Below are 15,636 nucleotides of genomic sequence, written 5' to 3' on the forward strand. Positions count from 1 at the left end.
TATTAAAACCTTAAAAAAAAAAATTAATGGTAAATTTGCTTTATGCCTGCTAATGGTTATGTGGTTTCTTTAGGCATTTTCTTTTTAATTATGGAATTTGTGTCTTTTTATGGATAAATGCATTTTATCTTTGACTTATTTTTTCATATAGTGTAAAGAAATTTATATTATTTTTAGTTTTTCAATCACTTCATATTTCGAACTACATTCAGTTCGAGCACTTATTAGAAGGGATGACAAAACGGCTCGACCCGACCCAACCCAAAAAAAAAAATTGGATTAAAGTTGGCTAAGAAAAACGAGTTAGAAAACTCAACTTAACCCTACCCAAACCGGATTGGCTTGAAAAAATGGAACAAAAATAGCCTAAAATAAATAAAAAAACATAATAATTGAAGTAAGATAAAAAATATTAAAGCTTAAAAAAAATAAGTATGATATAAGATAACTAAAATTGCTAAACATAAACTTACGTAGAAAAATGTTTCTATTTTCTTTGAACCCCTTATTATTCTTTTATATTCTTTTTATAAATAAATAAAAGGATAACTCACGATTTGACCCGTAAATTGGCTTAATTTTTTCAAGCGGGCTCGGTTCGTCAGTTTATTTTTTTCAACCAACCTGATTCATTTTATGTGGGTTACACCAAATTCTGAGGAGTCGGTATCCATTTATGTCTAATTGCTCCACATATCGTCCGAACCAATCCGACCGGTTGCTCATTTTTGCTATCCCTATTTATTGGACCCTATTAAAAGGAGCAATTTTACCAAATTATTTTTTCCATTCTCAAATCTTGAACTCAAACATTTGATTAAGGGGCCCATATTTCTTATTATCTATGGCAAGGGTGTTCGGTAAAAATCTATATTATTTATGATAGTATAAGAAAAGTTAATACCATGAATACAACAAAATTAAACACATATAATATAATGGAAAAAATATTTCTCTAGTCACCGGAGATAAAATTATTTCCATTGAGTTCAAAATGACGTCGTTTTAGGTATAAGATTAAAAAATTCTAATAACAAAGACTAATATAACCCTGCAATATATTATAATTACAAAAACACCTTAATTTTCGTTCCAAAACAAGTCGCTTTGAGTTCAGTGAAAATAAATTTATGTCTTGACAGAAATCTTAGTATAATTGATTAACATAACATTTTTATCCCTTTCCTTTTTTTTTTTTTCGGAAAAGAAAAGCTTGTGCAGCAAGTCTATTTTCCGTAGAAAATAAATTGTATGGAACGAGACTAAGAGAAGCTAGAGTTGAGTTTCCTCGTTGCCTTCGTTCCATCTTTTGGTTTGGCACCTTGTGTTAGGGTATTGAATCATTTATTTTAGCCTCTTTTCTTTTTCTTTGGGTAATCGGAATCATGGATCACAAGGTCGATCTCAGCGCTCCCCATTCCATGGGGACTACTATCATCGGCGTTACTTATAACGGCGGTGTCGTTCTCGGAGCTGATTCACGAACCAGCACCGGTACACTCATTCACTACACCTTTTTTCTCTTACACAATCTCTGCCTTCAGAAAACAAACGAAAATTAACTTAGGGTTTTTTTTTTTCTTTCCTTTTTTGTTCATGTTGGGAGTGATGTTTGAAAATTTTCAGGAGTATATATTGCTAACAGAGCATCAGACAAAATTACACAGCTCACTGATAATGTCTATGTGTGTCGCTCTGGATCGGTAATTATTATTTCTATCCTATCACTCTTGTGTGAAGATCAATTTGTTTTACTTGTATAACTATTATTAGCTTGGGTTTGATTTCCTTTTTCTGTTATTTGGATATTTACCTAGTGTATTTGATGTAATTATGCAGTTTCCCTCCTCATAATGTAGATCTTGCTTCTTCTTTTTTGTTCTCAGTGCATAGGTTTCTCCTTTTTATATATCCTCCCTCGCTGAAAGGAATCTTTTCAATGTGTGTGTGTAACATTTTGGTGAAGGTTCTAAGTTAAAGTCATAATAATATCATATTCTTTTTTGTTTGTTCTAGCAATGATACTGAGCATGCTCGTTTTATTATGCTGCTGCAGATGATTATGGAATTTCTCATGCACTGATACTGTTTTAGGTCCTCAAAATGCTGATTTGCGTTTTTTTTTTTTTTTTGCAGGCTGCAGATTCTCAGATTGTCTCTGACTATGTGCGCTACTTCCTCCATCAACACACGTAAGTGACTTTCCTCATCCTATACGTACTATTAGGATATTCTTTTTTGTTAAATGAAGTTTCAGACTACGATATGTTTGTATTTACAATGATGTTCAACTTACTGTTAGTTTTGTATGTGTATAGGATACAGCTTGGACAACCTGCAACGGTCAAAGTTGCTGCAAACCTTGTCCGTCTTCTATCATATAACAACAAGGTTCGACTTTAAGGGATTTTATTTGTCAATTAGATTGGCACGGTTGAGTTTCCATCAGTGATTCTAGTTGCTGATCCCAAACACTAGTTTAAGATTATACTATCTTCCTACAAAATCAAGAAATTGGAGTTTACAGTAGATTTTAAATGAATTATCTTATCTATTACTTCCATTTTTGTTGAAGGATATTATTCAGTCTACTCCATTGACGATATTTATTCCAAGTTTTATTCTTTGTTGCTATTCTTATAAAGCAGAGAAGAAAAATTATTTTATCCTGTGCTTTTCGTAGTCTTGTAACATGTGTCTATTAATATGATATTCTTCTGCCTTGCTTATAATTAGGTTAAGAATTTGCAACTATTGTATGGCTTGGGACATTAGTGATAGAAATTGAATGATAGGTTTTTTTCCATGTCACTGTTGCATTTAATTCTAGGAACTGAGAAATTTGAATTGTGCTGAATTCACGTCAGCTGATGGTTTAAACATTGAAAATTAGTCCATTTAAAGTTAGCTGTTGTTTTTTATTTTATTTTATGGTTATTGGTTTGATTGCTATTTACAAAAGCAATGTGCATCTGGGGCAACCGGAGAAGCGTGAAAAAAAAAACAGGCTTAATGACATTGTGTTAGCCTGATGGATCCTCCTAGTTTTAGTCTCTGTTTTTTATTTATTCATATAGTCAGTTATCATATATGTGTGTATGCGTGTGTATTTGGTTTTGTTGTAAATCGACTTTCATTTACAGAATTTCTTGGAGACTGGGTTAATTATTGGTGGTTGGGACAAATATGAAGGTGGTCAAATTTATGGAGTTCCTCTGGGTGGAACAATAGTACAGCAACCTTTTGCTATTGGAGGTATTTTACCTATGATATATGTTCATAATTACAATTTCCTTTATGATTTCTGCATGCACATTCAGTTTATACATGTCTGTTCCTGCATGAATGTATTGCTTGTATCACTTGCCCAGATTGTACCTTGATATCAAAATTTGAATCCGTGTGGAGTCATTTTACTTCCTAAGAATTAGCGATGCAGGGTGAACCCTCTGCAAAAGTTAATCTAGGTTATCTATAGACTATAGAGACTTGTAGAAATAGAAGATAAAAGGCTCGGGCGCACCCTAATAGGCTGCTCTCCTCTTTTGGTCTGATGTGGAGGAAAAGAAGAAAAGTAAAGAGGAAAATTATCTGAAATTTCTTTATAATAGTTTTCTGAATAAACCCTCAAATTTGTTCTTCAAAGATTAGGGTGTCACTTCATTAAAGTGTCTCCATTTTAGTCCTCCAATTTTTTTCCCACCAAATTAGTCCCTCGGATATAAAATTCTCCAAATTCATCCTTTTGTGTCACCATTTAGTTTTTCATATTGACAAATTTGGTGACTTTTTTTATCTTCGAAGGATCAATTTGATGAAAAATGTTTGGAAAACTAAAACGCTTACACTTCATTCTTTGAGAGACTAAGTTGGTGACAAATACCTAAGCAGGACTAATGTGGGGATACCCTAATCTTTGGGCCACCGAATTGAGGGTTTACTCCACTTATTATGGAAACATGATAAATTTCTTCGCTTCTCAATATGTATCTTTTGTAGTGTTGCTAAGGCTTGTAGAATAGTGGATTTTTCCATTGGAGACGGTTGATTTTGTATTTGTTAAGTCTCTGATGATATGGTTCTATCACTTTACTGGTCTTAATATGTCAATTTGGAAATAGCCTGGAGCATTGCTTGTTGCGAATTTTTATATGGGTTTTCTCTTGTTATACATCTTATTATTATTTTTAAATCTTTCATTGCTAGCCTGTTAGCTTTTTTCTTAGGATGCATGGCTTTTGTTTATGAAGCTATGGTTTGCATGAGTTGTCTTGTGCAGGATCTGGCTCCAGTTACTTGTATGGGTTTTTTGACCAAGCCTGGAAAGAAGGAATGACCAAGGATGAAGCTGAGGTATGGGTCTTGATTCTTGCTACTGCCTTTCCAATTTTAAAAAATAATGATTTTAAGTGCCAAACAGATTGTTGTGGATGTTAATTTTTTGGGGACCTGGCCTGGTTTTTCTTGTTATGGCAATATTATGCTTCAGATATGGACAGTGGCTAATAATTTAGAAGCTATTAATAAATTTAGGGGGTGTTTGGTAGGAGGAATTTTTTGAGATTCCCGGGAAAGTGATAGTGGTAATCCTATTTACCAACAATTGGTACAAGATTTCTGGAAATTTTTCCAGGATTTTGTTTTATGTACAATTTTATTTCAAAATGTCATCCAAGAATACCACTTAAGGGGTGGTATTTTTGAAATCCCAAGTGTTGAGAAAATTTTACACTTTTTTTGGAACAAAATCCCGTTAATATTTCCGCCTACCAAATAGTTTTTTTGGTAATATTTACGAAAAGTGATTTTCTCACCATATTCCTGGTAATTATGATTTCTGGACATAAAAAAATTTATTCTTTACGAAATGCTCCCTTAAGGATGATTTTTTTAGTAGATTGAGGATGATATTTTGTTTGGGTGAAATTATGTCCCAATCCTTGTTGCTGACAGTCTATTTGATATTGTATGGCAGGATTTAGTAAAAAAGGCAGTTTCGCTAGCTATTGCTCGTGACGGTGCAAGTGGTGGGGTGGTCCGAACAGTCATAGTAAGGCATCTTAATCAGGGACTTGTGTTTTATTTTAAATATGCACAACAGTTTCAAATCATCTGACTTTGAATTCCTTGTAGATAAACTCAGAGGGAGTGACCAGGAATTTCTACCCTGGCGATCAACTTCCATTATGGCATGAGGAACTGGAGCCTCATAACTCATTGCTTGATATTCTTGGTTCACCAGAGCCAATGAGCATATGAAGTTGCTGTGGTTAAGAATCTTGCCCTGCTAGATTATATTCTGTTGTCATCCTTTTCTCTGTACTAGTTTATCGATTTGTGTAATCAATTACATTGTTTGGTTGGATATTGTTTTCGCTCACGTTATATCCTCATGTTTTGTACCATGGATGCCTTTATTTCTATCATATGGCCCCGAAGTAACTTGTACTGTGGTGAATTGGTGATGCATACAAAGCAATTATCAACTCGTTTACTTTTTCTTTTTGGTCTTGGTAGTTAGACGTACGATTTTTTTTTTTTTAAGTTTCAACTTCATGCATTAAAAAATGACTCAGTCGATGAGTTAGGCTGGAGAAATCAAACCTTGAGTCTGGATTTATTTGGGTTTTTGTGAAAGTGGTTAGTTTCTTAAGAGTTTATTTTTGATTTTTCTATGAAAGTTGTGTAACAACAGATTATTTGTAACATTTGCTAAAATTTTCAAATGTTTTGATATGAATTGTTATTTTGGTTGCAAAGTTTATAGAATGTTTGATTAAAAGTGAATTAGCTGATTAAGAAATTGGTTAAAGTGAGTTTCATTTAGTTAAAAGTTTATATCTTACGTCTGTTAAATTCCGCAAAAAAAATTACTTGGAACATTCTAGTAAAAATACTAACTAGAGTTGGGTGTGTTAGCAAATGAGTCATATTTTTAAAAGACCGTTAAAATTTAAATTGAGGAAGACAATTATTAGAAAGGTTTCACAAGTGCGATAGTGCTCATACTTGGGACGAAGATTTCAAAAAAAATTATAGTGATAAATGTTAATACTCTCGAAAGATTCCTCTTCCGAAGAATGTCAATCGTTAGTTTTTTTTTCTTCCTTCCGAGTAAGAAATCGGAGGAGGAGAAAGGATATTTATATTACCAAATATTTTTTTACCACTCTATTTTTATTCTAATTATTATTGAATTAGAGAAAAAATTGAAGGAAAAGAGAAACAAAAATGAATCTAATAATAATTAAAATCATAATGGAATGATACTAGAAAAATTTAATAGTATAAATATTCTATTAATAATAAGGGTAAAATATGTGTTATTTTAAAAGATGTAAAGTTGTGTCATTTTAAGAGAGAAAAAGAGATAAATAAAGTATGAAAGAGAGTTGACAAAAAAAATAAAAATGTGGATCTCACTTCTTTATAGGAGTGAAAGAATATAAATTGTGTCATTTAAAATGATAAACACTTTTTTATAGTAATAATAACGATATGATATCATAAGCAGACACGGATTTTGGTAACCATAAATATCCACGTTCACAATTTATCTTCTAGTAAAACAAAATAACAAAAGCTGAGTGTGACTCAATCTCTTAACTCAGAAGTAGCCCAAGTCAACACGTCATTTTGGCAATAACAATAATTATAAGAGCGAGATAGTGGGAAGCAGAGGCAGAGAGTGAGAGTGAGGTGTAGGAAAGAAGATGAGCGTGAAGGTGAATTGTGGAATGGGAGTGGGAGTGAGTGGCGATACCCACAACGTGTTCGTTTATGGTAGCCTCTTGTCCGATGATGTTGTCCGTGTCCTCTTGAAGCGCGTCCCTTCATCAGCAACTGCTACCCTCCATGGCTTGTTAGTCTCCTTTCCATTTCTCTCATCAATTTCCCTCTCATCCCAATCAAAATCCATTTTTTCAGTGTTTTTCATTTCTATATACACACACAATGGGTCGCCAACAATTAAAAGATAAAAAATAATATGTTATTACTGTTTTTCATGCTTTTGCCGTTTGACTTTTCTAACCTCGTACTCGTATTTGAGTTGCAGTCATAGGTTTAAGATCAAAGGTCGCGTTTATCCCGCTATTCTGCCTGTGGAGAATAAGAAAGTTGCTGGCAGGGTCTGTCCCTGAATTTTTAACCACCTTAACATCATCCATATTGTTGTCGTTTTTTTTTTTTTTGGCTGCCCCTGAGAATTGAAATACCCATGCATGTGTATATCTATCTTTCGAAGTTTTTTTGTGCAGTGGTTCCCTGTTTTTTAAGGTTATTTATAACAAATCTAAAAGGGCTTATCACAATCCTACCCTGTCATTGAAGCTGATAAACCGTTTCTCTTCCTTTTGTTTTTCCTTTTTGTTCAGGTCCTTCTTGGCATCTCAGGATTGGAACTAGATGTTTTAGATGAATTCGAGGATATTGAATATACTAGAAGTGATGTTGAGGTTTTATTGATGGTAAGTCTAACTCAAGTGTATTTTATTTGACTTTCTATGTATCCAAGAAGATATTGAGCATCGAAGAAGTGGCATTTATTCAGTTTACCGTTGTTAGAAACATTTAAAGCTAATTTGATGTTCAAATAAAAATTCTCTTGATAAATGAGGCACATGTTACATTTTCCCAAAGGCATAATATAAAATACATTATATGATCTTTAAATATTCTGTGCTTTCAGAAGAATCCTAATAAGAAAGCTAAAATTATTTACACAGGACACTTCTGAAAAGTTAAAAGTTCACGCTTATGTTTGGAGCAACCCAAATGATCAAGACTTATATGCAGAGTGGGATTTTGAGGTAAACATGCCATCTTTCTTATTTTTCATTTGCCAAATTCAAAATTAATATAATTCGCAACATGTTTTCGGGACAAAAGAGAATCATGTAATGATCTTCAAATATATTTATTCTGTTTCCTTCTTTTATGTGTTGGGAAAACTTATTCACTATGCCAGCTAAATGTGACTTAAGCCTTTGTTGGCTGTAAATTGCATTGCAAAGCACTTTGGGTAAAGGGAAAGGGGTTAAGTTGGGCATAATATTACTGATTAATGAGAAATTCTGCCGCAGGGTAGTTAGGGGGGAGAGGAGATTTCTATATCAGATGTGACTGTTTTGTCTATATTTTAGTAATCAGGCAGACATAACGATTCAAGTTCCTTGAGGAACAATTAAAGGGCATTTTTTTGTGTGCATACAAATTAAAAGGTGGATGGCATTTTATCAAGCACCTCCCCTTTTATTGTTTCCCTTCACTTTCCTCATGTTTTGTTTTGGTGAAGATTTTGAAACCAGTTAACTAAAGAGTTATGACTATGTAAGTGCTTGAAACTTGTTTGAGGTTTCATCAAGGTTAATTTTATGATTGATTTTAAAGGGATGCATAAAAGGAGGTTATCCTGTTCTTCAAGTCTCTTCTTGGCTCATTAGTAGTCACACAGCATTAAGTTTGATCTTAGGGTTAAGGAGGGAATTAACTTAATGGAGGCCATTTCATTATATCAATGTTAAAACATCTTCCTTTATGGTTAAATCTTAAAGCCCTCGCGGCTAATATGATTATCGTCTAATGCATCCCTCCCTATTCTAGTTTTTCTTATTTTCTTTCTGATTTTTTGACTTGAAAGGAATGGAAACAAGTTCACATGAATGATTTCGTCAAGATGACTGATGGCTTTATGCAAGAGTTGGAATTGCCAGAACCGAAGCCAAGAGTTCAGACTTATGAATCCTTCTATAAGCAAGAAGACGATAAGCCACTTGAGCCTTGATGTTTTCAGTTTGTAAAGAGTCTGCATTATGTGGATTGTGCAGTGTTGTATGGTTCAATTATGAATCATACTATTCACTCTTAATAATTATTAGTTTCTCTTTGAATTATTCATTTGATGATTTAATAAGCATCTCAACGCTATCTTTTTCACAATGATAAGGTTTCAGTAATGTATTTATGTATTCCGATATTTTATTATTTTGTAGAGTCTAAATACTAATGTTTCATGCCTGTTTTGGGGGCCTTATACTAAAAATAATAAAAATCTCCCAATGCCTTATACTAATCTTGGAGGCCTTTTTTGTGGGGAAGGGAAAGGGTTTACGCCCTACAGAATTTGGGGGTGCACTTTGTATCTCTTGAACCATGACAAATCCATGCAAAGCACTACATTCGAAGCATTTTCGTCAAAGCTTAATAATGGATGGATGTTGGGTTGTAAAATAGAAAGAGTTATCCAACTGATATTGATGGGTGAATTAGGTGGAGTTTGGGACTTTAAGATCTGAGCTTAAGAAACTATAGTATCTGGATGATGCCAAGCTTAATAATGGTTATTCTTGATTAGCACAGTAATCAATATAATGTAAACAAAAGCTCAGCTAATGAGCACCGGATTCAGTGGTCTTATAGGGTTTCATGTACTGCTTACCATATTGTTGCACATTTTATAACACTTTTTTTTTGGAGACATTTTATAACTCTCTATAGTTGTAAAAGTTGCAGCTGATTTAATACAGAACAGGTAAGATAAGAGTAAAGTCTGATTGGCCATGTTAAGAAAGAAGTGTGCAAATGGCAACACCCAAAAACGAAGAAAACTTCATATTTAGAATATTACATACGCAAACTAAGCATTCAAGAGCCAGACTTTGATTGTTTCATATTCTTGTTTCCTTTTATGGTGCAAAGGCTTATAATGGCCAGATGTGCAACTCAATGTAACTTCATTTTAGTTATATTAACAGACCAAAAATGTTAGTCCTACTTTATAAGGGTATTTCAATGTAATCCATAATCAGCCGCTCAATGAGCCCCATAACTGAAATTAACTTTTTTGGGAAACACAGCGGCGCAAATAACCTGTGGCTTTTTTGTAACTCTACTTAAGCTGAAATAAAATGTACATAGCAAATTCAGATTATATTATGAAGCCTCATTTATGGACCCCTTCTCACCATAAGCTTTTGTTCAAAAGTTTTAGAGAGAAGATGAAATAGAAAAGAGTATCACCTCAAGTCATCAAGACTGAATATGTATAACAGAGACATGTGTTATTATTTTATAAAAAAGATGTCACCAATCCATCCAAAAGAGATATGAATGATTTCTTATATCTTAAATTCACTCTCTACACAATTTTACCTGCCTCCTCCATCCCCCCCTCCCCCCAATGCATATTCATTTCCACCTAACCTCTATTTGTCTTCACATAGACTTGGGAATCTATCAGCTTCACTAACATTACCATATATAACTTTTTCCTAAAATTACAAAACAATGCAACAAGTAGAACTATTTCCTTTTGTCCAGCTTTGAGCCATGAAAGTTTCGTAGCCAGATGCTGCAATAATGTCAGATGTATAGGCATAGTCTTTTTCAATGTTTACTCGAAGGTCCTAGGAGTCTGAAGCACCACAAACTTGGATCATAAAAGCAACAAATTATTAAATAATGTATTAGAGTTGTACATTAACTCAAGAACACTTTCAATCAGAGAAATTAAGAAACAAAGCAGAATGGTCTAATAAGTACCAGGCACAACCAACCACAAGGTAAAAAAAACTCCTGCTATAGACTCTTCTCATGGATTAGAGTTGTACTGTTTGTATAGATATATACACTGTTGATAGTACAGAATATCAATAAGTACAATTCAAGACTAATAATTCAGGCAACAGTTCATGGAACATGAAAGGTATCATATCATAACATTTGTCAGAACAAATTCATGGCGTATAACTCACATGAGTAATTAGTTAGTTTTGATTTAAATCAATGTTGTGCACACAACACGCAAATATGCATGTATAATAACCCGCAACTATTAATAATGATATATGACAACCAGCATATTTGTACGTGTAAGGCTATTGATAGTTTAATATGCCTATTTACACTTCTCCGCCTTTTTGTTTTTATGATGTTTTCAAATTCATCCTTATTTAAACTTTACAAAAGTTGTTTCTTATTAATTATTTTATTATTAATTCTCATTTGTACTTCTCAAATAATTCTCTTTCTTTTATCACACACCATAACTATTCGTATATCTACTTCGTTTCTTCCCTCTGAGTTACTTCACCTTAGTTTATTTTGGTTCAGCTTTTCAAAAATAATAAAATAAAAATTAGAAAAACATATATATTATCACAATATAAAACCTACGCAGATATATCTATTTTTTATTTTTAATAATACAATCGCCAAAAAAATTTGAAATATTTTAAAAAGGAAGATAAAACATCAAATATAAATTTGTTCTACTAGAATTCTCTCTCTTTTAAATTCACATTTTTTAATACACAAAAATTAAAAAAAAGGGATACACTTAATTTTAATTTTTATTTTTATTAGAAAATATATTTAATTATAGTAGCATAAAACTATCATTCGTTATGTATTATTTGATAAAAAATAACTTCAATCGAAATTTAACAAATACTTTGTGTTATACATAATTCTTTTCTTTAATATCTTTTATAATATTTATCATTTATTATTTTTTATCATTCATAAATGATGCCAACGTAGGCTTTTTGACCATTGCTCCTTATTTAATAATTAATTATCAAATTGACCTTCGTTATAAATTATTTCAAAAATTTAACCTTGTTTAAAAACATAACATCAATCTGCTCATGTTTGACCGTTGACCAGCAAGCCTACCCAGGTATCCCCCCTCTATCCGAGTATTTTTTGAAAATTTTATCCTATTCGAGTAGTCAAGGGGATACCTTGGTATATTTTAAAAATCTAAAAAAATAGTTGAATTATTTATAAGGGGCTACCCGGTAAACATTCATCTGGGAAACGTTTTTCAGAATCCTTCAGAATCATTTTAATTTCTTTCCTTATTTCATTTGCAGCTTTCATTGCCCTATAAAACGTTGTTCCAGGCAAATTGATGGGGAATCCAATCATCTCTTTCAGAAATTCATCAAATTTTGAGGAAAGCTTTGACACAAGGATAGAGTCTTCAATGCTTAAAAATAAGCAACAAGCCAATCTAAACGTGTATAGCTGTACTATGGGATAGACATGCACCTGCACCTGCACCTTCAAATTTGTAAAGTAACAAAAGAATAAAATTATTGATCATGACATTCTTTTTCTTTTCATTTCTAACTAATAACCCATTTTATGAATCAAAACAAAATAATTGAGTCAATCAACACTGTTTCATAAGCTTGTAAAACAGGTGTCCCTCTTAAGACTAGTTATAATCTAAAAGATCATTCATATGATAATCTAAAATGAAAAGAAACCCACATTTGAGCATCTTACCTTCCTTGTGCTTATATGGAGCAATGCTTATAGAAAGAAGGAAATAAAGATGAATGTTTACCCGCGTAGCCGAGATACCGGGTAGGTTTGATAGTCAAACTTATAGATAGATGTTATATTTTTTAAATAAGTTAAATTTTTGAAATAATTTATAATTAAGGTCAATTTGATAATTAATTATGAAATAAAGGCTACAATGGTAAAAAAAAAAAAAAAAAAAAAAAAGCCTCCAAACGTAACCTCACTCTTCTTGAGATCCGTTCTTGCAAAAGAAAATGAAATTTTTTTTTTTCTCTTACTTCACACCTCGGAACACACAGTTCATATAAAATCATATTACACGAAAATAAAAAATAACACAAATTGATATTTTGGTATTATAACCAGAGAAAGTTGGAATTATATGATTAACTTCAAAAGTTTTTGTAAACAAAAAAATTTATAAATATAAATTCCCTTCAAAATTAACTCGGAAACGTGATGAAAATATAATCAATTACTTCTAGATAAACACACACCAGCAACCATAAAGAAAATGACTAATTTAAGCCATGGGAAACTGGTGAATATGCAATCAAAGACGCCCCCCCCCCCCCCCCCCCCCCCCCCCCCAAAAGGTTCAGGATACAGAGAGAGCACAAATTACTAGTATTTATGGTTATCCAATTCTTGTTTCAAAATAGCACCGGATTTAAATAACATTTCTGCTACTGTGGCATTTGAAGATGGAATTTTGAAAGTCACTTGTGGTTGCTAATAATTTTGCTAGTTTTTTTTTTCTTTTTTTATTACCCAACTTATTCGGTGGTAATTTTGCCAGTTTTCTAATTCCTGTTTAGATGCAGAGGTAGTTGATGATCTGTTGTGTCTCATTTTTGCTTATCTTCTCTGTCCTCCCAACCCAACAATATATAAAAACATAAAGATAAAAAGGAGCAATAGGGTAGGAAATTAAACAATCCAAAACATACCTCTTAACACAAGCAAATATTGGAGCTACAAAAGAGATTTTTATTATTACATGATGCTTACACAAATTATAAGGTGAACGATTTAAAACAGAACAACATAGATAGAACATTGCAAACAAGATAGTACAAACAGCAAGACGTGACAAGTTCTGAACATGAACATGAACATGAACATGCAAATCCAAAAGGGGACAAGTGCCACCTTTAACCTCAAACTTTCCCTATTCATATGCGCATGCATGATTAGTAAGACCCTTGTGTGGCCTCTTGAGCTCTACCCTGAGCATAACTTCCATAATCCTTGGCCCTTTCCTTCGCATCCCTAGCCTTACCCGTAATCACCCCTTTAGCATAATCAAGTGTATCAGAACCTGCAGGATTGTTCCCAGAAACATAGTTATATATCCATGACAATGCAGCTATCGCCGCCACACCACAACCACCGGAGAACAAAAAGCCACCAGCAGCAAGTGCTATGACTATAGCAGCAGGTACAAGGATAGGACTAAACAGAACAAGAAGAGGGGTTGCAATGATTAACCCTATAACAGTCCCAGTGAGGATTAAACCAGACAAGAGCAAGAGTGAGACACCAATAGTGGCAGCAGTTAAGAACTTAACTGTTTGGCGTGAGGTTGAGTTATTATTACTACTATTCATGTTGGGATTGTTATCATAGGAACCATAGGAACCTGTTGTTGTTCTTGGTTGATCAGACATGGTGTGTGTGAGTGGTTGGTTTCAAAAGGTACAAACTAAGAATTGTTGTTGAGAGTTTAATGAGATGAGAGTGAAAGAGAGAAGTAGTATATAGCATTATAGGTGGAGCTTGTGACAGATTACGCGGCAACAGTTGAGGGTGCTTATTGTGTCGTGGCTATTTTGCATGAAATTGAGTTGCAGATTAAGCAACACCTGTACCCTTTATCTGACTAGTGTCTGCTATCGCCTCTTAATTACTGCCTCACCAAATTATGATGAAGACATGACAAAGTTGGATGATTCTACAGCGTGGATGATTCCATTACATATTGATTATATTAACTAATTGTTTTGATCATAATATAATTAAGTTAATTATACTTTTATTTCACATTAATTGAGAATATTGGTATTGTTAAAGAAATTTGAATTCTCGTGGATTCTTTCTCTTTATGTAATGAGAGTAAGAAAAATAACTGCATTTAATAGACTTTAGAAGAATAATAATGAGTTCTTCTGTAGTCGTTTTTATATTGTTCCCTTTCATGAAATTTAGATTCTCTTCTTCTTTCTTTTATGTTCCTTCTCATTTTATAATAGACCAAAAAAACATAAATAATGACAAGTCCAATTCTTGCAAAACAACAAAACAAACATAAAAAGATCAACTTCTCGTGACATCCGGACATTAAATGATACAAATCATTAAGTTACAGCAATATAAGTTTTTTATATGTATGGTTATGGTATATAGAGTTTTCTAATAATATGTAACTTTTTTTTACACACCTAAATTATAAAAACCTCAAAAAATATGGTGATCAGAACCGATTTTACAATTGGACCGATCATGTTATCTTTCTCTACACAAATGGTCTGTAATCGCCTTGGATCAGAGCATCTTGCAGTTGGAGCAGCTTTAACCCATGGGTCTTCAATGGAACAAGGGGAGTGTACCTGCAAGACACTCGACGCTCAAGTCAGATTTGATTCAAGCAGGTTTTTTTATGTAGAAGAAAATGTCTACCTTTGTGTTAACATGTATGTATTTATTGTGGAGATACGAGCAGCTTGCAAGTGGTGAGGTATATTTGGAGATGAAGTATTCAAAGAGATGTAGAAGGGGCAACTTGATGTCATGTAGTTTTTAATGTTGAGAAGCTTGATGAGGTGAGCTTTGTGACAGAGATGAAGTTGCATTCTATATTTTTGATAGAGAAAGAAAAAGGATCCAATTCGATCAAGGTTTCCAAAAAAATCAATTTACTTTTAGGAGGAATTGGTAAAACTATTTCGATCCAAAGTGTATACGAGGGAATCAACCTTCAATTTATATAATTCTTTGAAAGAAAGAAAAAATGGTATGATACTGCCATTTTTGGAAACGATTAAAGATCCCCGAAGTAATGTCTAAACCCAACGATTCAAGGAAAAGCTAAAAGATCTTCTTTGACTAAAGCTTTGCTTCATTGTGAAAGGCTTTTGATTTGGGCGTTGTATTTTTATAATATATAAAATATATCCAATGATGATGAAAAATAACACACATAAAAAATATGGGATAATGAAAAACAACTACACATATCATATTTTTATTAAAAACTGAAAATAAAAAACTTAATCCAATTTTTGCTTCCAAAGAAGTTATTCACTTTTGCTTATTATTTAT

At 32.8% G+C, this 15,636-nt stretch overlaps 3 protein-coding genes across 5 annotated transcripts; 2 read left to right on the forward strand and 1 right to left on the reverse strand.

The window, feature by feature from the left end:
• Positions 1-1,241: 1,241 nt before the first annotated feature.
• LOC133285995 (proteasome subunit beta type-6-like) lies at positions 1,242-5,490 on the forward strand. Its single transcript, XM_061483325.1, has 8 exons — positions 1,242-1,494; positions 1,627-1,703; positions 2,137-2,192; positions 2,319-2,391; positions 3,144-3,255; positions 4,280-4,353; positions 4,976-5,050; positions 5,134-5,490. Exons 1-8 carry the CDS (start codon positions 1,386-1,388, stop codon positions 5,257-5,259), a joined length of 702 nt encoding a protein of 233 aa, XP_061339309.1. The 5' UTR covers positions 1,242-1,385; the 3' UTR covers positions 5,260-5,490.
• Positions 5,491-6,629: 1,139 nt separating this feature from the next.
• Positions 6,630-8,940, forward strand: LOC133285996 (AIG2-like protein D). Of its 3 annotated transcripts, none has more exons than XM_061483328.1 (5): positions 6,630-6,862; positions 7,058-7,130; positions 7,377-7,457; positions 7,728-7,811; positions 8,642-8,940. In XM_061483328.1, the coding sequence occupies exons 1-5, from the start codon at positions 6,714-6,716 to the stop codon at positions 8,783-8,785; spliced, it is 531 nt and encodes a 176-aa protein (XP_061339312.1). In that variant the 5' UTR covers positions 6,630-6,713; the 3' UTR covers positions 8,786-8,940. The 3 variants fall into 3 exon arrangements, with proteins under 3 accessions (XP_061339312.1, XP_061339311.1, XP_061339310.1); XM_061483327.1 differs by having other exon boundaries at positions 6,631-6,862; positions 7,064-7,130; positions 7,377-7,469; XM_061483326.1 differs by having other exon boundaries at positions 6,635-6,862; positions 7,377-7,469.
• A 4,568-nt stretch (positions 8,941-13,508) lies between these two features.
• Positions 13,509-13,985, reverse strand: LOC133286043 (oleosin Ara h 15.0101-like). Its single transcript, XM_061483383.1, has one exon. It carries the CDS (start codon positions 13,983-13,985, stop codon positions 13,509-13,511), a length of 477 nt encoding a protein of 158 aa, XP_061339367.1.
• Positions 13,986-15,636: the final 1,651 nt, after the last annotated feature.

This window comes from Gastrolobium bilobum, unplaced genomic scaffold, assembly GCF_033153095.1.
Source record: "Gastrolobium bilobum isolate Gb01-03AN ecotype WA unplaced genomic scaffold, APGP_CSIRO_Gbil_v1 utg1863, whole genome shotgun sequence".
NCBI classification, from domain to species: Eukaryota; Viridiplantae; Streptophyta; class Magnoliopsida; order Fabales; family Fabaceae; genus Gastrolobium; species Gastrolobium bilobum.